The 23606-nt window shown below is 43.3% G+C and overlaps 1 protein-coding gene across 6 annotated transcripts in view; it reads right to left on the minus strand.

Moving 5' to 3' along the window:
• Positions 1-23606, minus strand: part of sh3pxd2b (SH3 and PX domains 2B) — a 60253-nt gene that overhangs the window by 14349 nt on the left and 22298 nt on the right. For all 6 annotated transcript variants that reach the window (XM_071339515.1, XM_071339512.1, XM_071339514.1 and 3 more), the window contains exons 4-5: positions 19626-19702; positions 7995-8086 (exon numbers count right to left, since the gene is read on the minus strand). In XM_071339515.1, the coding sequence (XP_071195616.1) occupies positions 7995-8086; positions 19626-19702 (169 nt within the window). The remainder of the gene's footprint in view (positions 1-7994; positions 8087-19625; positions 19703-23606) is intronic.

Genomic DNA, 23606 nt, shown 5'->3' on the forward strand with positions numbered 1-23606 from the left:
ATTGAGGTAGTATGTACATGTAGATATGGTTAAAGTGACTATGCATATATGATGAACAGACAGTAGCAGTAGTGTAAAAGAGGGGTTGGCGGGTGGTGGGTGAGACACAATGCAGATAGCCCGGTTAGCCAATGTGCGGGAGCACTGGTTGGTCGGCCCAATTGAGGTAGTATGTACATGAATGTATAGTTAAAGTGACTATGCATATATGATAAAAGCCTTTGACACTTATGAAATGCTTGTAATTATACTTCAGTATTTCATAGTAACATCTGACAAAAATATCTAAAGACACTGAAGCTACAAACTTTGTGGAAATTAATATTTGCGTCATTCTCAAAACTTTTGGCCAACTTTTGTGTATTCTGTGTTATTATTTATTTAGTTAGTAAATAAATAATTAAACCAATTTGTGTAGTCCTGAATAATCTGCAAAGGTTGGGGTTCCTGCAGATCCAAGAAGGTCACGACTGTTCAGAATGAGAACTGATATGAGGTAATGATTAATAAGTGACTGTTATCGATATATAATTTATATCTTCTAGAGTTTAATTCGGGATAGTAACTCGTTAAACAACTTCTTCCGTGGTGCCCCAAATTTCTAATGAGTTAATTGAAACATGGTTAATTTAAAATCGGGTAATAATTAAACATAGTTAGTGGATTAAATAAATAACAGTCATCAGATGAATGAAAGTCACGTCACGACACTAGCCACCATAGACCCAGTCCAATTTGCATACCGCCCCAACAGATCCATAGACGACGCAATCTCAATTGCTCTCCACACTGCCCTCACTCACCTAGATAAGAGGAATACCTATGTGAGAATGGTGTTCATTGACTACAGCTCAGCGTTCAACACCATAGTGCCCTACAAGCTCATCACCAAGCTTAGGACTCTGGATCTGAACATCTCCCTCTGCAACTGGATCCTGGACTTCCTGACGGGCTGGCCCCAGGTGGTGAGGTTAGACAACATCACTTCCACCACGCTGACCTTTAACACAGGGGCCCCACAGGGGTTTGTGCTTAGTCACCTCCTGTACTCTTTGTTCACCCATGACTGTGTGGCCACACAAGACTCCAACACCAAGTTCACAGACGATACGACGGTGGTAGGCCTGATCATCGGCGACGATGAGTCAGCCTACAGGGAGGAGGTCAGTGACCTGACAGTGTGGTGCTGTAGCAACAACCTCTCCCTCAACGTCAGCAAGACGCCCACAATTCTCAAAAGGTTCTACAGCTGTACCATTGCTTGGTATGGCAATAGCACCTCCCTCGATCGCATGGCGCAACAGAGGGTTGTGCGGACAGCCCAGTACATCAGTACTATATCAGGCGGTGTGAAAAGAAGGCCCGGAAAATCGTAAAAGACTCCGACCACCAAAGCCATAGACTATTTTCTCTGCTGCTGCACGGCAAGAGGTACCGGTGCATCAAGTCTGACACCAATAGGCTCTTGAACAGCTTCTATCACCAAGCAATACGACTGATAAATAGCAAACAAAATAGCTAGACAGACTATCTGAGTTAACCTTGTATTTTTATTGACCTTTTATTTCAGTATTTGCAGTATTTGTCTGAATGCACACTCACAGGGCCCTACACACACTGTCACTCCGACACACAAATATTCACTCCATCATTTTCTCCCTCACACGTAATTTGCACATACATTTATACTGACTCTACACACCCGCACTCCCACTCACAAACAAGCTGCTGCTACTCTGTTTATCGTATATGCTGTAGCCTAGTCCCCTTACCCCTAAACATATCTACCTCCCTCACTCTAGTATCCCTGCACATGTAAATATGGTATTGGAACTGACTTTTTAAATATTTCCTGTATATAGTATGCTTACTTACTTACTTTATTGTGTTTTTCATATTTCCTATTCTTATTTCTCGTGTGTGTTTTTTCTAGTAATACATTTTTATTGATTATTGCATTGTTGGGTTTTGAGTTTATAAAAAAGGAATTTCACTGTATTTCACTGTGCATGTGACATTAAAACTTGAAACTTTTAATGGGCTTTCTCCATTCCATTTCATATTCAACCAAACTTATACAAAACAGACAGTGAAGTAATCCAATTTGTAAATGTTTTAATTTATTTACCATTGTATCAAAATATATTTTTAGGCGATACTGGAAAAATCCATACTGGTATCTGGACCATATAGCCCATAATGAGTCTCTGATACTGGGTTGAATGAGAACATGATATTGTATCTGTTCAGTCTGTTTTATCCATTAGGACAGCAATCCTCCATCCATTTTCATCAGGAGGCAGCTAATTCAATGTCCAGTTGCTAGTGAAAACTGAAGTGGCTAATTCAGACAGACTTTTTTCTCTCTCTCTCCCTCTGTCCCTCCCTGTCCCTCTCTGCCTCTCAATTCAATTAACATTTCAATTTAAGGGGCTTTATTTATTTCACAAAAGTGAAATAAACAATGAAAAATGAACAGTAAACATTACACTCATAAAAGTTCCAAAAGAATAAAGACATTGACAGCATAATTACCTAGAGATTAGCGTATCTCAATTCCATTCATTTCTCTCTCTCAGACGGACATCAAAGTGTTCAGAGCTTGTATGATCTATTTTATTTTATTTTGAACCTACAAAAAATACAAACATTGTATTTTTTAATTTATTTTACCTTTATTTAACTAGGCAAGTCAGTTAAGAACAAATTCTTACTTACAAAGACAGCCTACCGGGGAACATTGGGTTAACTGCCTTGTTCAGGGGCAGAAAGACAGATTATTACCTGTCAGCTCAGGGATTTGATCCAGCAACCTTTCGGTTACTGGCCCAACGCTCTAATCACTAGGCTATGTGGTGGGTCTGACACACACTGCTCCCTTAAGTTCTGCTTCCACTACCCCAAAGCAGGAGTGAGAACAGCTCAGAAGCTCTCTCTCTCCTAATTTGTTTTTCTCTCGCTCTCTCAATCTCTCTCTCTCTCTCTACACCTGCTGTCTTTTCTTCTCACTCTCTCCATTTCTCTTCTTTCATCACTGTTCTACGTCTCTTGTTCATTTATTCCTGGCAACTGTCCGTCTTATTTTCCTCCAAATTCACACTCTCAATCACATAATGCATTGTTCGCCTGGCAACCCTGTTGATTGCACTGGCCCAGTCGTAATAAATCTCCAACCATTAGTTTGCCCATCCATTAGCATGCTGAAAAAAAGAGGAGGTCTCCAGCCAAGACAACCCTAGCTCCACCACTAGCCTGGCTTATCAAAGGGAAGCAGAGGGCTAGAGATATGGCCGGGACTATACCAGTAGTGATACTCGTTAGTATCGTGGTAAGGAAACAAAACACAAAGTACATTTCAAATCAAATCAAATGTCATTGGTCACATACACGTGTTTAGCAGATGTTATTGCGGGTGTAGCGAAATGCTTGTGCTTCCAGTTCTGACAGTGCAGCAATATCTAACAGGTAATGTGTAACAATTTCACAACATATACCCAATACACGCAAATCTAAGTAAAGGAATGGAATTAAGAATAGATATTTGGACCAGCAATGTCAGAGTGGCATAGACTAAGCAGAAAAGTATACAATGCAGTATATACATATGAGATGAGTAGTGCAAGATATGTAAACATTATTAAAGTGACATTATTAAAGTCACTGGTGTTCCATTTATTAAAGTGGCCAATGATTTCAAGTCTGTGTATATAGGCAGCTCTGTGCTAGTGATGGCTATTTAAGAGATAGAAGCTGTTTTTCAGTCTCTCGGTCCCAGCTTTGATGCACCTGTACTGACCTCGCCTTCTGGATGATAGCAGGGTGAACAGGCAGTGGATCGAGTGGCTGTTGTGTTTGATGATCTTTTTGGCCTTCCTGTGACATCGGGTGCTGTGGTGTCCTGGAGGGCAGGTAGTTTGCCCCCAGTGATGCGTTGTGCAGACCGCACCACCCTCTGGAGAGACCTGCGGTTGTGGGCGGTGCTGTTGCCATACCAGGCGGTGATACAGCCCGACAGCATGCTCTCAACTGTTCATCTGTAAAAGTTTGTGAGGGTTTTAGGTGACAAGCCACATTTCTTTAGCCTCCTGTGGGTGAAGAGGCGCTGTTACGCATTCTTCACCACGCTGTCTGTGTGGGTGGACCATTTCAGTTTGTCAGTGATGTGTACGCCGAGGAACTTAAAACTTTCAACCTTCTCCACTGCTGTCCCGTTGATGTGGAGAGGGGGGTGCTCACTCTACTGTTTCCTGAAGTCCACAATCATCTCCTTTGTTTTGTTGACGTTGAGTTAGAGGTTATTTTCCTGGCACCACACTCCCAGAGCCCCCACCTCCTCCCTGTAGGCTGTCTCGTTGTTGTTGTTAATCAAGCCTACTACTGGTGTGTCGTCTGCAAACTTAATGATTGAGTTGGAGGCGTGCTTGGCCACACAGTCATGGGTGAAAAGGGAGTACAGGAGGGGGCTGAGCACGCACCCTTGTGGGGACCTAGTGTTGAGGATCAGCAAAGTGGAGATGTTGTTTCCTACCTTCACCACCTGGGGGCAGCCCGTCAGGAAGTCCACGACCTAATTGCACAGGGTGGGGTTCAGACCCAGGGCCTCAAGCTTAATAATGAGCTTGGAGGGTACTATGGTGTTGAATGCTGAGCTATAGTCAATGAATAGCATTCTTACATGGGTATTCCTCTTGTCAAGATGGGATAGGGCAACGTGCAGTGTGATGGCGATTGCATCGTCTGTGGACCTATTGCGGCGGTAAGCAAATTGAAGTGGGTCTAGGGTGACAGGTAAGGTGGAGGTGATATGATCCTTGACTAGTCTCTCAAAGCACTTCATAATGACAGAAGTGAGTGCTACGGGGCGATAGTCATTTAGTTCAGTTACCTTTGCATACTTAGGTACAGGAACAATGGTGACAATCTTGAAGCATGTGGGGACAGCAGACTAGAATATGGAGACAAACTAAACACCTTCTTTGCCTGCTTTGAGGATAACACAGTGCCACCGACGCGGCCCGCTACCAAGGACTGTGGGCCCTCCTTCTCCGTGGCCGACGTGAGTAAGACATTTAAATGTGCTAACTTCTTTAGGAAAACAGCCCTAATGTTGGAAACAAACATCATGTCATCCAGTCACATGTATTTATTTTCCAAGTTATAGTACACAATATTTTACATACAGCAGGTTTTTAAAGGACCAAAGAATTTGCTTCGTGTTTGGGAGTCAGAACAGGGTAAAGAAGACCGTGCCATACTGGGATAGACAGGACCACACTGATGACTCAACTAGGTAGTGTCCAGTATACTGTACATTAACAAGAGTTTTCCATCAGACCAAATCAGCCCTCCCCTCATGCCAAATTAGTTTTCATTGGACCATGGATGAGCCAATCATGGTCATGGAGACATTGAATAGGACTGGGTCCAATATGGAGCTTTAGGCCTGTAAAACTAAAACACAGCTGCTCCCTAAACCCAAAGCAAGCCCATTCCACTACCAGGTGCCAGACCACAAAGGTCCAATAATGAGCTAGCTGTATGGGGTGCCAGCCATTTCTCTCTTCTATACTGACTGTACAAAATATTAGGAACACCTTCCTAATAAATATTGACTGCCCCCCCCTTCCCTCAGAACAACCTCAATTCATCGGGCATGGACTCTGCAAGGTGTCGAAAGTGTTCCACAGGGGATGCTTCCCACAGTTGTGTCAAGTTGGCTGGATGTCCATCTCTCCACTCTACTCTCTACTCTCCCATGCCTGCTACTTCAATCTTTCTGATGGACAGACAGTGACATCCCTCCCTACTCCGGTAGATTTATAGAGGGCTGTATTTCATCCCTCCATAGAGACCCAAAGAGAGAGGGGCTGCTGGTGCAATGTCAGCTGAAAACAATGTCTGCATTAGGAAAGAGCTATAATCCAATTTGAATAAAGATAAACCAAGGTCTTTTCTATATTCATCTGCCTCTCTATAAATGGCTACTTTGAAGAATCTCAAATATAAAATATATTTTGATATGTTTAACACTTTTTTGGTAACTACATGATTCCATATGTGTTATTTCATAGTTTTGATGTCTTCACTATTATTCTACAATGTAGAAAATAGTAAAAATAAAGAAAAACCCTGAAATGAGTAGGTGTGTCCAAACTTTTGACTGGTACTGTATATAGTTGATGTTCATTCACAATCTATGGATTTGAGTGTAAAACGGACCACAGCAAAAAAACAAATGTGCATATCTTTGCAGAAATGTGTCTGGTTAAGATTCGACAGCGTAGATGAGATTGAAACATTACTCCCATAAACCCTGAAGTAGTTTTTGGGATGTGAGAGTTGAACACCTCTCGGCATACATAAATTTAACACATGGGCCTAGCTTTGTGGGAAATGCATTTGAGCATTTAAACGCTTCTCGGCTTATACACTGCCAGTCAGACATAGATAAGAAGCTGTCTGTTATAGAAGAAAAACTGATATAAAAACAAATTAGGACCTGTCAAAAAGTGAGGGAGAAGCAGAGAGCATCTGAGAAGCATCTGGTTTGACACATTTACATATTTCTGGGAAGAAAACCTAGTCTTGCACACCAGCCGTCCCTGGGAAAGCAATAGCTTAAAAAACCTGGTAAAATATGGTTTTAAGAAAAAAGAAAAATTACCTTTCCAACCAAACCCAAGTGCCTGACATAGAACTCCATCACTTATGTCACATGATGACAGACTGATCAAGACAAGGTGACCAGTCACACACCTTGGTTGACAGCTGTTTTTCTTTATTTTATTTCTATAAAAAGGTTGAGGGTCTGAACTTAATATCATGGTCTCTCTGAAAAGCCGTAACCACTAGTAACCCCTCCTGCACTCCAGGCATCTGGTAGCTCAAAAACAACACATATGTGATGGGGGAAATGGTGTGGTGACTTTATGATCTAGTGTTGGCACATTGTAACTGACAGGCTGGTTATGACACTAATGTGTGAGATTTACAAGAGAGGGGTCTGCCTTTAGACGCCACGGAGCTCATGCACCCTCAGATGTTCCGCTCCTCTAAGATACACGTTATGTAGCTCCCACTCAGGGAAAACCAACAACTGCTCTCCCATCCACTACAGCAATACCAGAGGGAGCATGACATCATAGTCATTACCCTGTTTTATACTGCCTGGTATGGCAACTGCTCGGCCTCCGACCGCAAGGCACTACAGAGGGTAGTGCGAACGGCCCAGTACATCACTGGGGCCAAGCTTCCTGCCATCCAGGACCTCTATACCAGGCGGTGTCAGAAGACTCCAGCAACCCTAGTCATAGACTGTTCTCTCTGCTACCGCACGGCAAGCAGTACCGGAGCGCCAAGTTTAGGTCCAAGAGGCTTCTAAACAGCTTCTACCCACAAGCCATAAGACTCCTGAACATCTAGTCAAATGGCGACTCAGACTATTTGCATAGTCTGGGTAGCCTCTCCATACCACTGCCACTCTCTGTTGTCATCTATGCATAGTCACTTTAATAACCTACATGTACATACTACCTCAACTAACCGGTTCCACCACACATTGACTCTGTACCTGCACCCCCCTGTATATATTGTTATATTTTACTTGTTACATTTATCTCTTATTCTTATCCGCATTTTTTTGAAAGTGCACTGTTGGTTTGGGGCTCGTAAGTAAGCATTTCACTGTAAGGTCTACCTGTTGTATTTGGCGCATGTGACTAATACAATTTTATTTTATTTGATAGAACCTATTACTGATGGATTGGCTTGATTCAACGTGACATCGTGGTCAGGTGGTCAAAAAGCTACTCCATGAAAGAAACCTGCACACAGCATTATGCTATGCATGTCTTTTTTTAGTCAGAGTGTTTGTTGTTGGCCCAGCACTGGTGTGAACTTTGGGATGTGTATATCACTCAGACACATTTCTGCTGTGCATTCGACTGAGCGACAGAGCGTGCTTCTTAAACTAGAACGTGTGTTTCGTGGCTTACTCTTTGGGTGGGTTGAGGTCTTCAGGTCGGGTTTCGAAGAACACACGGACCTCCTCACACTGGGAGATGTACACAGGCAGCTGAATCAGAGCCTGCACATAGAGACAGAAACACAGGAAGTTTAGAAAGTTCATCAATCAGAACCAAATGCTGTTTGTAATATTAATTGTATTAATATTAGGGGAATGGGAGAAGTAGTGTTTAGCAGGAAGTACCTAGCCTGTTTGGGATTGGTGGTGTTTAGCAGGAAGTATCTGTATCTAGACTGTTTGGGAGTAGTAGTGCTCAGAAGGAAGTATCGATGCTGTCTGGAAGTAGTAGTGTTTAGTAGGAAGTACCTAGCCTGTTTGGGATTAGTGGTGTTTAGCAGGAAGTACCTAGCCTGTTTGGGATTAGTGGTGTTTAGCAGGAAGTACCTAGCCTGTTTGGGATTAGTGGTGTTTAGCAGGAAGTATCTAGCCTGTTTGGGAGTAGTAGTGTTCAGTAGGAAGTATCTAACCTGTTTGGATGTAGTAGTGTTTAGCAGGAACTCTATGTATCTAGCCTGTTTGGGAGTAGTAGTGTTTAGCAGGAAGTATCCAGTCTGTTTGGGAGTGGTGGTGTTAAGTAGGAAGTATCTGTATCTAGCCTGTTTGCCAGGGGGACTTCATATTTGACATACCAGTATAATGATGCAGCAGTATGAATGACAGATGCTACATGAGAGGTGCTACATTCACATACCATATCCCCTTGAGTACATACAGTAGGCCTCTACCCAGGGATTTGGGCTGCAATACACACAAGCCATCATCCAGCTAGCCCACACTGACATAAATAACCCATCTACCTAGATGGAGCCTAGTCAGCACTCTGCCTAATTCTATTCTATTTCCTGTTTCTAATCTAACATCTTTGATCCTTTTTCCCTGTGGGGGCCGGCAGGGCTGTGGCTCTCAAGAGATGAAAGGCTAACTGGACTGAGATCTCTCTTTCTCTTTATCAGCCCAGCCTCAAAGGCCTCAGCACTGAGGTGGTCAAACAAAGAGAATTGCCTCAGTGATCCAACTGATCCAATGCCCAGAACCAGCTGGTGGGTCTCACCGACCACACAGTCATTACTATCACTCTGTGCAGAGAGGTAAGTATGCAGCGCACTCCTCGCTGCCATGAGGCATTTCTCAAGGCTATCACAGGCCCAGAGCCAGCATACGTCTGCTTTTAATAAGGCTAAGTGCCTCAGTACTGTCCTCCCAGAGAGGGGCGACTCTCTCTCTCTCTCTCTCTCCCACACAGCCTGAATTATGATATCAACCCTGACGGGCATAAAACACAGGCCATCCAGAGTTCAAGGTGCCCTTGTCCGGTGTAACAACTTGCCCTTTTAGGCTCACTGTATGGGAAGCCGTGCCAATGGACTGGTCATGCTTAAAGTTTGAGAGGATTGCCATAGACTCAGCTGAAACCCTGTTCTCCATTAACCTCAGGGTGTGTGTGTGTGTGTGTGTGTGTGTGTGTGTGTGTGTGTGTGTGTGTGTGTGTGTGTGTGTGTGTGTGTGTGTGTGTGTGTGTGTGTGTGTGTGTGTGTGTGTGTGTGTGTGTGTGTGCGTGTGTGTGCGCGCGTGTATGCATGAATACCATGTGGTTAATTTCAAAGATTAAAATGCATTTTTATGGAGGAAAAATCGGATATTCAGCTGAAATGATACAGTCGGCTAAGAGTCAGATGACGAAAAGTTTTAAGTGTTGACCTCCAGAGGATCCCTCATCCCCTGGTCCTGGTGACTGAACCTGGTGCACTGTGTCTGAGGTTAGGATGACCATCCTCCCCCTGGATTTCTCCCCCCTCCACTCTGACTGTGACCTTGCCAGTCATTAGTATTCTACCCAGAGACTGGAAGCCAGGAGGCACATTACAGCAAATGGACTTTACAGCAGACAACATTTAGATGATTGTGTGTGTGCGCGTGTCAGACAGAGGACAATGAAGGCGGGAGAGAATATACAGATATGTATACACAAGATTAGATTGGTAGTATATTAGATTAGTAGTAGACTATATTAGTAGTAGATTAGTAGTAGATTAGAGTAGATTAGTAGTAGATTAGACTAGCGGTAGATTAGTAGTAGATTAGAAGTATATTAGATTAGTAGTAGATTAGATTAGACTAGTGGTAGATTAGTAGTAGAGTAGATTAGTAGTAGATTAGATTAGTAGAAGATCAGTAGTAGATTAGTAGTAGATTAGACGAGCGGGAGATTAGCAGTAGATTAGTAATAGATTAGAGTCGATTTGCAGTAGATTAGATTAGTAGCATATTAGATTAGTAGGAGATTAGATTAGTAGGATAAAACACCGGTAATAGGTCACAACACCAATAATAGGGTACAACACCAATAATAGGGTACAATACCGGTAATAGGGTACAACACCAGTAATAAGGGTACAACACCGGTAATAAGGGTACAACACCGGTAATAGGGTACAACACCAATAATAGCGTCCCACACCAATAATAGGGCACTACACCAGTAGTAGGGTACATAACCAATAATAGGGTACAATACCATAATGGCGAAAACACCAATAATACGGTACACCACCGGTAATAGGGAACAACACCAATAATAGGGTACAACACCAATAATAGGGTACAACACCAATAATATGGTACAACACCGAAAACCCTTCCTTGGCGGCAGACGGAAGGTAATAATGGAGGACAGCGATGACGCCAGGGTTCGCGGCCACAGAAAGCCCAAGCACAACCCCAAGATTGTTTTGGGGGGGGCACAAGGGGTGGTCGGTCGAGCCGAGGAGAGCGCCAGAGCCCGCTTGGGAGTCGATGGAACAATGTGAGGAAGGATACCGAAGAGAGGGGTTAGCATGGAGTAGGCTGCAGCGCAGGCGGGCTGAAGAGCGGGTCATCAGTCCGGTGCCATCTGTGTCGGCTCCACACATCAGATCTCCAGTGCACCTCCCCAGCCCGGTACGTCATGTGCCGGTTCCCTGCATTCGCCCAGAAGTGCGTGTCACCAGTCCGGTGCCACCTGTACCGGCTCCACGCACTAGGCCTCCAGTGCGCATTCACAGTCCAGAGCCTCCTGCGACGGTCCACGGTCCGGAACCTCCTGCGACGGTCCACGGTCCGGAACCTCCAGCGACGGTCAGCGGTCCGGAACCTCCAGCGACGGTCAGCGGTCCGGAACCTCCAGCGACGGTCAGCGGTCCGGAGCTTCCAGGCAAGGCGTCCAGTCCTGTCCAGGCACGGCGTCCAGTCCAGCTCCAAGGCCGGAGCCTTCCTCTGCGCCGATGACCAGTCCAGGAACGGCGTCCAGTCCTGCTCCATGGCCGGAGCCTTCTTCTGCACCAGTGCCCAGTCCAGGCACGGCGCCCAACCCAGCTCCATGGCCGGAGTCCTCCTTTACACCGGTGCCCAGTCCAGGCACGGCGTCCAGGCACGGCGTCCAACCCAGCTCCATGGCCGGAGCCCTCCTTTGTGCCGATGCCCAGTCCAGGCACGGCGTTCAACCCGGTGCGATGGCCGGATCCGGGGTCTGGGCGGGGGCTACGACCTACACGGGAGCCGCCACCGACACTAATCATCCCCCCTACCCTCCCCATTTGGTTTCAGGTTTTGCGGCCGGAGTCCGCACCTTTGGGGGGGGGGGGGGGGGGTACTGTCACGCCCTGACCATAGAGAGCCCTTGGTTCTCTATGGTGTAGTAGGTCAGGGCGTGACTAGGGGGTGGTCTAGTATGTCTATTTCTATGTTGGTGCTAATATGGTTCCCAATTAGAGGCAGCTGTTTATCGTTGCCTCTGATTGGGGATCATATTTAGGTAGCATTTTCCCCACCTGTGTTTTGTGGGATATTGTTTGTGTTTAGTTGCCTGTGTGCAAGTCATGACTTCACGTTTCATTGTTTCTTTATTGTTTTGTTTGTTTCACGGAGATTAAAAATATGTGGAACTATACTCACGCTGCGCCTTGGTCCGTCTCTCAAAACGATCGTGACACCTGGCTTCCATGCATAGCCTACAAGCCACTGATGCAGACCTTTGGAACATCTACATTTTAAAAAGTCTAATAAATCCATGTAATATAGCCTACACCATCACAATAAATCCATGATTTATTTTAGACAGGTCTAAAGAAACATGATATGAAGAAAATGTAGTCTATTTCAGAAGAACAGAATAGCATACTCTGAGTTGTCCTTACTGTAACGATCGTCTGCGGTGGTAGAAGGATCGGACCAAAGCGCAGCGTGGTAAGTGTTCATGATGACGTTTAATTCAAACTCAGAACACTAAACGATGAACAAACGAAACAGTACCGTGTGGCGACAAACACTGACACGGAAGACAAACACCCACAAACCAAAAGAGGCTACCTAAATATGGTTCCCAATCAGAGACAATGACAAACACCTGCCTCTGATTGAGAACCATATCAGGCCAAACGACAAACCCAACATAGAAACACAAAACATAGATCACCCACCCAACTCACGCCCTGACCACACTAAAACAAAGAAAATACAAAAGAACTATGGTCAGAACGTGACACTTACAGTATGTCAGGCCCTGATCTGCCATGGGCTACACGAGTTAATTTAGCAGACAAGATTTGCCTAGAATTCTATGGCATTATTTTATATTATTTTATAGCATGAAGAGTACAATTGAACAAAGCTGAATAAAATATAAAGGATATTTTCTCCAAACTATTTGAGGGAGTGCGCACATACGGCTATTCTGTGTTGAACGTTTAACAAAGAAACAGGTACTCCTATGTGCTTAATTTATAGTTGTTTATGTAACTTTAGTTGTGATACAAATGTTGGGCTATTCGTTTAGATTTTTAATACAGTCTAAGGCTGCATGATGCGACTTATGATGATTTGAAAAAAGTCGCATGAAAGGCATGAGCTCTGCTTTGTTTTTTGTGCAGGCTGCACACACTTCATCAGTCTCTCATTCACAATTTGACAAGCAACTTGATAATGCCTCGAATTTCCCAGCTTTCCTTTTGTGTGGCCATAATGCCCCCTAAAAAAATCCATGCCTTTTGCGGCCAGTGGCCGTTGTACCCTTGGGCTGAATATAATAATTATAATTTCCTTCTCCCGGCTGCATGCCGAAGCACCTCTCACTCACATGGCTCTCCGTCACGTGATCAGGTTTTTCTCACAAGCTACAAGTGAAGACAGCCACATCGGGGACGCAACTGCGAGCGTTCGTATCTAATTACGAGACGCATATGGAAGATATTGGAAGAACTGTCCACATTTACTTTTCATCAGCCAACAATATGAGTAGGCCTAACGAACAGCAAAAGCACTAGCCTATGTTAATCTACTATCCCCCATAGTATAAAAGTTCATTAATTTTCCAAACATAGTCTGGGCTGGTTGTGGGATGTGATAGATTTAAGGGAACAACTGCAGTAATAGGGTACAGCAGCGGTAATAGGGTACAACAGAGGTAATAGTGTACAACAGCGGTAATAGGGTACAACAGCGGTAATAGGGTACAACAGCGGTAATAGGGTACAACAGCGGTAATAGGGTACAACAGCGGTAATAGGGTACAACAGCGGTAATAGGGTACAACAGCGGTAATAGGGTACAACAGCGGTAATAGGGTACAACAGCGGTAATAGGGTACAACAGTGGTAATAGGGTACAACAGTGGTAATAGGGTACAACAGTGGTAATAGGGTACAACAGTGGTAATAGGGTACAACAGCTGTAATAGGGTACAACAGCGGTAATAGGGTACAACAGTGGTAATAGGGTACAACAGTGGTAATAGGGTACAACAGTGGTAATAGGGTACAACAGTGGTAATAGGGTACAACAGTGGTAATAGGGTACAGTAGCAGAAATAGCGTACAACTGGAGTACAACCCTACTGTATATGGTCCATCCAGAACATCTGGAACCGGTGCTTGAGGAAGGCCTGCAGCACCATCAAGGACCCCCCACACCCCAGCCAGCTGTTCACTCCCTTACCGTCGGGCAGACGGTATCGGAGCATGAGGTCTGATACCAACAGACTCAGAGACAATTTCTATCTACAAGCCATCAGACTGCTGAACACTTGAACTGGACTGACTACCTGCTGTGATTCTCTGCACCTTAGCACACATGCACTCACTCACAGATGCGCACACACACACACACACAACTGCTGCTACCAAACTAATTATGATAGCTAAATACTGCACAATTGAAACACTGGTTTCAGATGGACTACATATCATTGAAAATTAGACCCTGGTTTCAACAGGCTCCCCAGATTAAATAAAAGTTAAATAAAATCTAACTTGCTCCCCAATCCCAATCCCATTTTCCCCAAAACATTGGAGTAAATATTGGATTATACATTGTGCTTCCAGGATTATACTTATGCTAAAATATGTATTATACTCCACTGAGCCATTTACTTTATGTTCATATTCTTATCTTGTATTATTTCTTATTGTTGTTGCATTGTTGAGCAGGAACATGCAAGTAAGTATTTCATTGGACGATGTATACTATGTGCATCCTTCCCGTACATACGACTAATAAAATAGAAGCTTGATACTTGAAACTTATATATTCTCCAGGCATCAACCTCTCCTTTCCTAAAAGAAGAAACTCCAGCATGGGGAATTCCATGTGAGTCAGGTTTATGCTTCACTCAGAATTTGACAGAAAGGTTGAAATGGTGAACCCTCCGAGCCAAACATGAAAGGAACCATAAAGTAAACACCTTCTACGTTTCACTCTGTCAGCCTGACCAGCCCCCCCACCCCCATCCCTCCAAACCAGCCAGCCTGACCAGCCCCCCCACCCCCATCCCTCCAAACCAGCCAGCCTGACCAGCCCCCCCACCCCCATCCCTCCAAACCAGCCAGCCTGACCAGCCCCCCCACCCCCACCCCTCCAAACCAGCCAGCCTGACCAGCCCCCCCACCCCCATCCCTCCAAACCAGCCAGCCTGACCAGCCCCCCCACCCCCATCCCTCCAAACCAGCCAGCGTGACCAGGCAGAACCACAGACCTTTGATCTGACTCCCACTCCCCCTTCAAAGCCCCTCACCCAGGGGTTTAAAGAACCAGGGAGGGGGCTGAAGGCCAGGGAGTGGATGATTCACCTGTCACTTCACTAACAAGAAGCAGTATGAGTAGCAGGGTATATCATACAGGTTAGGGCAGCTGATAAAGGGCAAGCCACCAACACAGTCAACAGAGCCTAAGGAGAAGATATATGTGGTCGTAGGGCTAGACATTGAATTATCCAAAGCTACAGTATTACCAGATTGCTTTGTTAAAGGGACATTTCTAAAATGTTCTACTTCCTAGTGCTGGAGATGATAAATATGAAGTTGAACATTTTGGACATTTCCCTTTAAGCCCTCTCAGACAGAGAAGAGAGGAGTTGTAATTCAAGTATTTGTAAAACAACAACACATTTCAAAACACCACCTAAAACATATTTCAGGTACATTTTAGGTGACAATAAAATATATTTTGATATATTGATTTTTTTTACTTCAATGTGTTCATTTGTATTGAGGATGTTAATAGATCTACAGTGCCTTGCAAAAGTATTCCTCCCTCTTGGCGTTTTTCCTATTTTGTTGCATTACAACCTGTAATATAAATAGATTTTATTTGGATTTCATGTAATGGACATACACAAAATAGTCCAAATTGGTGAAGTGAAATTTAAAAAAATTACTTGTTTAAAAAAATAAAAAATGGAAAAGTGGTGCGTGCATATGTATTCACCCCCTTTGTTATGAAGCCCCTAAATAAGATCTGGTGCAACCAATTACCTTCAGAAGTCACATAATTAGTTAAATAAAGTCCATATGTGTGCAATCTAAGTGTCACATGATCTGTCACATGATCTCAGTATATATACACCTGTTCTTCTGAAAAGCCCCAGAGTCAGCAACACCACTAAGCAAGGGGTACCACCAAGCAAGCGGCACCATGAAGACCAAGGAGCTCTCCAAACAGGTCAGAGACAAAGTCGTGGAGAAGTACAGATCAGGGTTGGGTTATAAAATAATCCTAAACTTTGAACATCCCACAGAGCACCATTACATCCATTATTAAAAAAATTGAAAGAATATGGGACCACAACAAACCTGCCAAGAGAGGGCCGGGCCACCAAAACTCACAGACCAGGCAAGGAGGGCATTAATCAGAGAGGCAACAAAGAGACCAAAGATAACCCTGAAGGACCTGCAAAGCTCCACTGCGGAGATTGGAGTATTTGTCCATTGGACCACTTTTAGCTGTACACTCCACAGAGCTGGGCTTTACAGAAGAGTGGCCAGAAAAAAAGCCATTGCTTAAAGAAAAAAATAAGCAAACACATTTGATGTTCACCAAAAGGCATGTGGGAGACTCCCCAAACATATAGAAGAAGGTACTCTGGTCAGATGAGACTAAAATTGAGCTTTTTGGCCATCAAGTTAAATGCTATGTCTGGCGCAAACCCAACACCTCTCATCACCCCAAGAACACAATCCCCACCATGAAGCATGGTGGTGGCAGCATCATGCTGTGGGGATGTTTTTAAATCGTTAGGAACTGGGAAACTGGTCTTAATTGAAAGAATGATGGATGGCGCTAAATACAGGGAAATTCTTGAGGGAAACCTGTTACAGTCTTCCAGAGATTTGAGACTGGGACAAAGGTTTACTTTCCAGCAGGACATTGGCCCTAAGCACACTGCTAAAGCAACACTCGAGTGATTTAAGGGGAAACATTTAAATGTCTTGGAATGGCCTAGTCAAAGCCCAGACCTCCATCCAATTGAGAATCTGTGGTATGACTTAAAGATTGCTGTACACCAGCGGAACCCATCCAACTTGAAGGAGCTGGAGCAGTTCTTCCTTGAAGAATGGGCAAAAATCCCAGTGGCTAGATGTGCCAAGCTTATAGAGACATACCCCAAGAGACTTGCAGCTGTAATTGCTGCAAAAGGTGACTCTAGAAAGTATTGACTTTGGGGGGGGTGAATAGTTATGCATGCTCAAGTTTTCAGTTTTGGTATTTTTTCTTGTTTGTTTCACAATAAAAAATATTTTGCATCCTCAAAGTGGTATGCATGTTTTGTAAATCAAATGATACAAACCCCCAGAAAATCAATTTTAATTCCAGGTTGTAAGGCAACAAAATAGGAAAAATGCCAAGGGGGATGAATACTTCCGCAAGCTACTGTATATATATTTTAGTTCTCTATGGAACCCACAACAACGGAAAACGTGACTGCAGACCAGAAGTTCTATTTAATAGATAGTGTTGTGTTTTTATATTTGTTTTCATTTCTATTTGTTTTTGGATTTGTATTTGAAATTCAGTTTAGTTTCAGTTCATTTTCAGACCAGATTTGCTAGATTTGATTTAGTTTTAGTCGTATACAAATATTTCTATTCGTTTTTTTGATTATTTGGTTTCAGTTTTGGTTTTAGTGTGAGCGACAGAAAGAATGCTTAGAGACTAAGAGTCACTTGGGTTTTAGAGTTTTTTGGGATGTAACTTCTTGAGATTGGGAGGCAGTAATACATAAGGTGATGGGTCAGGTCAGGTCATAGGTTAGATAGACATTCTAGCCAATGAACGGGCAGATACGCTTATGAACAACAGGCGCAATGTTTTTCTCAAAGTTGCCAGAACGCCACGTGTGCCTACTTGTATCAGTACATTCGTAACAGCCTAAACATTACAAAACTTCAATTCAATAAAATAAGCCTCACATAGCAAATTATCAATTACATTTTATATTGACCAAATTCGATACTCTCTCAATGACCTCCATTAAAAAAAAATACCCACCAGCTTCAGTAGCTTGAAAACCCCACAAAAGCTTGAAAACTCCCATTAGAATTTGCATAATTCATGATGTTTTTTTAAATTAAATTTTGTTTTGGAGTCAAAGATAATAGCTTTAGTATAGTTAAACATTTTCAAACGGGTTTGTTAATTATTTTATTTTCATTACCTAAATAGTTTTTTCATGATTAGCTTTCACTTTAGTTTCAGATTTAGTTTACTATAATAACCAGGCATAGAAGTCTGAAACTATTCATATTGTTACACCCTGATCGGCTTCACCTGTCCTTGTGCTTGTCTCCACCCCCCTCTAGGTGTCACCCATTTTCCCCATTATCCCCTGTGTATTTATACCTGTGTTCTCTGTCTGTCTGTGTCAGTTCGTCTTGTTTGTCAAATCAACCAGTGTTTTTGTCTCAGCTCCTGCTTTTACCCAGTCTCTATTTTCTTGCCCTCCTGGTTTTGACCCTTGCCTGTCCTGACTCTGAGCCTGCCGTTCTGTACCTTTGCCCCACCTCTGGATTATTGACCTCTGCCTACCCTAACCCTGAGCCTGCCTGCCGTCCTGTACATCCCAATACGACCCACTGAGGTATCCTGACCCCTAGGGCTCCCCCTCCCAAGACATGTGTACCCCATCTCTCTCAACAGTGACCTGGCTTCATAAACAAAGGCTCTCTTGCAACATGCCAGGGAATATGTTGTTTTTAAGAGCATGACCACCTTGCAAAACAGTTACCAGGCAAAAAAGGCAGTTTATAGTGCAGCCCTTTAAAATTAAACACAAGGCCTGGTGATGTTGCTGACTGGGGCTAGCTCAACACTGCTCATAACCTCTGCCCTGCATAGTGGACAGATAGGTTTCCACAGAGATACCACAGCACCACTATCGCCCGCCACAGAGGTGGATTCTTCTTTCCCTTCCCACAAAGAGCAAAACACAGACTCTGCTTTGTTTTGTCTCAGTCAGCCATGTTCCAGACTGCCTTCAGTTTCCTCAATGTCTAATTCCTGAAGAAAATATATTTTCGAGGATGACTGAGTTTGTTATCTTATATTTCCCATTGGGCAAAGATAAACATAGAGAATATGCATGTTTCCAACATTCCAAGTGTATTGGGTCTTTGTATAGAGAAACACATCAACTAAAGCAAAGCAGAGAATGGATATGACCGGTCAGTGGAACTAGATGTGACTCTGGCCTCTGGGAATCATAGCTGGTGGGTGCATGGATTTCAAAACAGTCTCATCCTGACAGCCATGCTATCTGAATACCCTCACTGCTGTGTCTATCACAGAGCACATACTTGGATTTCTAAACAACAGGAGTCCTTGTTGCCAAGGGTGATGAATACTTTCGCACTCAATTGTTTTGGGTGGCAGAAAGGCAGCCTATTGGTTAGAGTGTTGCTGGTTCAAATCCCTGAGCCGGCAAAGTGAAAAATATGTTGATGTGCCCTTGAGCAAGGCACTTAACCCTAATTGCTCCTGTAAGTCGCTCTGGATAAGAGCGCACGCTAAATGACTAAAATGTTCAGATTTGATCTGTGAAGTGAACCACGTGAGGGAAGGCTCTGGGAAGCAGGCTCAAGGATGCATTCCTAGCTCTAATCTGGACCTCTATCTACCACAGAGATATGTTCCTAATACTCAAGGATTTGGTTCCCCTCCAGGTTTCTTTCTGTTCCTAAGTTTTAGCTTGCTGTTAGCGATTCAGGCCTGGGCCCTATTGTTGTTTCTTCCATGACGGGTGAGTGTGAAAGCTTTAATACCCCTGAATTTCCCCACCAGCTGAGCCAGTACTCACCCCGCAGTACTCGTTGATAGGCCTCAGGCGCTTCATGGCCACATCCCTGATATGGCTTCTCCTGAACAGGATCTTCCCTGCAAGGAAGAAGAAAAACTGTAGATCCTAAAGACTGGTCTTCCAAAGATACCCAGCCCTCTAGCCTCCCCTCTTCTCCCAGTCCTCAAACATGACCTCACACTATCTTTAATAAAGGCTCAAACTGTATGAGTATTCATTACTTGTTTTCCTTTTCAATGGTGTCGATTCACAGTAGTTGTGGCAAGTATACAAGTAGGCATACAACGTGATAAATACTCCATAACTGCACTACTCGTTTTTTTATGAATATACTGCACTGACTTTTTCTAAAAAGCCTACACTGGATACCTTCCCATGCAGTATAACATGTAGGCTACATGGACATTTAACCATTCAGGAATGTTATTAAAAACCTTTCAAGGTCCAACTGATACTGTGCTCCTAAAGAAACACACTAGTCTAGACTAAAAACTGATTCACTTTACTCCCAACAAATGATCTCATGGTACATTTGGAATGGTAACAGTAGGCTTACATACAGTATGTATGTTACAGTTGTGAAGGACAATGACTTTTCTTCATAGAGTGGGCTTGTGTAGAGACTCCAGTCCAGTCCATTATATTGCACAGCTACTATCTTAGGCCAATACAGTGGCCTCATCAATAACCCAACTCTGACAGCACAATGAAAGTCATTAAGTGCACTGTGAATTGTTGGCCTTCTTTATCATATAGTGGATGGCATCTATATTGCGTTCTTATCGCACGGCCACAAAAATGGCCAACCCCGGGAGTCTGGATTTGGGTCACTGTAACAATAACAAGAAATGGATACAAATAGGTCTCAGAAAACCTATTAAGTTTTCTGGTATTCAGGAAGTTGGGAGCAGACTGGTACCTCTCTCTCCTTTTAACCATGGAGGACCCGCTTGTAAATTTACTGAGAGCTTTACATTACAGAGCCATGGGACTGAGGTATTAAGTCAGGCCAGTAAAATATCAGGTCAAAAAGAGAGATCTTAGAAATGACTGTATCTCCTCATCAAGGGGCTTATGATATTTGTTAAGACTGCTAACACGGTCACATCTAAGACATACAAAGTGAAATAACTATTACACAGGGGATCCATTTCCAAGCTCAACTGACTCAACACTTCCCACCCATTTTGGATGTGCCACATGCTCAGTCGACGAAAGGCCTGTTTAGGGAAAAATAAAATGTCTGCTGCTGTTACAGTACAGATTCAAACCTGGGCCAGGCAGACTTCATTGCAACTCTGTGACCAGAGTGGCCAGCTGGGTATCAAACAGCTTTTGTTGCCCAGAGAGAGACTGTAAGTCTGGAAAGAGAGAGCGGGAACAGGGAGGAGCCTCTTCTCTCAGGCTCTCTACTCAACACAAGACACCCCAGGTCAGGAAAGCCACAGGAAATTTTCATGTGAAACAGTAGTGTCCCTATTGAATGGGCAGATGATTATATAAATAGTTTAAAATCGTTATTTAGTTGATGTCTCATTTGTTCTGGTTGCAATCATTAAGAGCTGAGATAAAAAAAATATATATATTAAATATTCAACAAATCTGTCCTCTTGGGAGACTAGATCCATCCAATAAGATATTTCCCTAACCAAGTATGGCCCAGTTTAAAGTCATTCAACTTGATCTCACAAACAAGGAAAAAAAAGAGTGTGTGTTTCTATCATTAAACATCTGCAATCATTCTCCACCACTAATGTTTACAGAGTTGGCTCATGAATTGAGTTTGAGGCAGAGTGCTGGGAAGAGATATTTCCAAGGAAAGGCTAGATAGCTGGCAGGTGTGTTTAGTAATTACAGAGGTCCCAGATGCTGACTCTTGAATACAGTCACTTCATACGCTGCTGTAGAAAGGCCTGGTATGTTTACCGGCACACCGCACTCAAGTACAACAATAGTGGTTGGAGCGTTGGACTAGTAACCAAAAGGATGCAAGATCGAATCCCCAAGGTGACAAGGTAAAAAATCTGTCGTTCTGCCACTGAACATGGCAGTTAGCCTAGGAACAGTGGGTTGTCATTGAAAATAAGAATTTGTTCTTAACTGACTTGCCTAGTTAAATAAAGGTAAAATAAATTTAAAAATACAATGTTTGTATTTCTCTGTACAATCCTAACGGTTGTAAAATATGATATTGCTACACAAGTGGACATAAATATGGGCTGCTTAACAGGGACAATAGAAGGATCCAATTTATTTAGTTCCATTGAATTATTCAGTTCCATGGAACCATGTGTGTAGCTGGCATGTTTGAAGTCAAAAGAGCAGGTTTGCTCCTGATATGAATAAATGAAGCTGTGTGTGGAGGCTGACATACAGAAGCTCCTGCTGTGAAAGTCACTGAGGTTGTCAGCCAACCAGACAGCCTGGATATAAAAACATTCATCATGAAGTCCTCTGTCAACAGTTGATCAACTGTTCTCATTCACAACGTTGAAGAAGTCGACTGGCGACTCATATCCAGAATCATAACCACGGTGAGGCAGGAAAACACTGAGCGGACATTTTGCAGATGCAAACAGAAACCACTTTGCTGATCCTAAGAGGCCAAAGAAGTGAAAACAAAACGAGAGGCCTTGAAGTACAAACCAAGCCCTGACAGGAAAACCACTTCCGTGTCTTGTTGGTTTGGACTGAGTCGACCAGATTGGCCCGTTGGGCTGAGACTGCTTGCCCTGACCATGTGGTTGTGAGTGCAGACAGAAATCTGCTGTGCAAATCAGGCCATACCACAGTTTGTAAAGAGCTGAAGAAGTCAGTCTGTGACTACAAGACAGCTAACAGAATGTCTTTCTGGCCCTGTTCTGAAAGACGAGGGGGTGGAGGATGGAGGAGGGGGGAGGGAAAGACGTAGGAGTTCAAATGGGAACCACCTGAAAAAATGTTGAGCTGTTCACTTCAATTTCATTTCATTCAAGAAGGGGAGACAAACATTACTTAAAACAGCAGGCCTGGATGTTGACATCTACTCTGTGGGAATGGAACTAGTGGGAGTTTAGAATACAATTTGTAAGTCGCTCTGGATAAGAGCGTCTGCTAAATGACTTAAATGTAAATGTAAAATACAGAAAGAACGTCAACGTGGTTCTGAACTTCTACCCCCAAGCCATAAGACTGCTAAATAGCTAGTTAAATAGTTAACCGGACTATCTGCATTGACCCTTTTGAATCATCACATACGCTGCTGTTTATCATACCGTTTATTATCTATCCTGTTGCCTAGTTATCCCTACCTATATATATATATATATATATACATATCTACCTCAATTACCTCATACCCCTGCACATCGACTTGGTACTGTTACCCTGTGGATAAAGCCAAGCAATTGATGTGTTATTATTTTGATTTCTGTTTTTCCTTCTCTTTGCTTTGTTGGGAAGGGCCAGTAAGTAAGCATTTCACTGTTAGTCTACACCTGTTGTTTATGAAGCAAATCAAATTTTATTAGTCACATACACATGGTTAGCAGATGTTAATGCGAGTGTAGCGAAATGCTTGTGCTTCTAGTTCCGACAATGCAGTAATAACCAACAAGTAATCTAACCTAACAATTCCACAACTACTACCTTATACACACACACAAGTGTAAAGGGATAAAGAATATGTACATAAAGATATATGAATGAGTGGTGGTACAGAACGGCATGGCAAGATGCAGTAGATGGTATAGAGTACGGTATATACATATGAGATGAGTACTGTAGGGTATGTAAACATAAAGTGGCATAGTTTAAAGTGGCTAGTGGTACATGTATTACATAAAGATGGCAAGATGCAGTAGATGATATAGAGTACAGTATATACATATGAGATGGGTAATGTAGGGTATGTAAACATTATATTAAGTGGCATTGTTTAAAGTGGCTAGTGGTACATTTTTACATAATTTCCATCAATTCCCATTTTTAAAGTGGCTGGAG

The sequence above is a fragment of the Salvelinus alpinus genome, chromosome 13, assembly GCF_045679555.1.
Source record: "Salvelinus alpinus chromosome 13, SLU_Salpinus.1, whole genome shotgun sequence".
Lineage (NCBI taxonomy): Eukaryota > Metazoa > Chordata > Actinopteri > Salmoniformes > Salmonidae > Salvelinus > Salvelinus alpinus.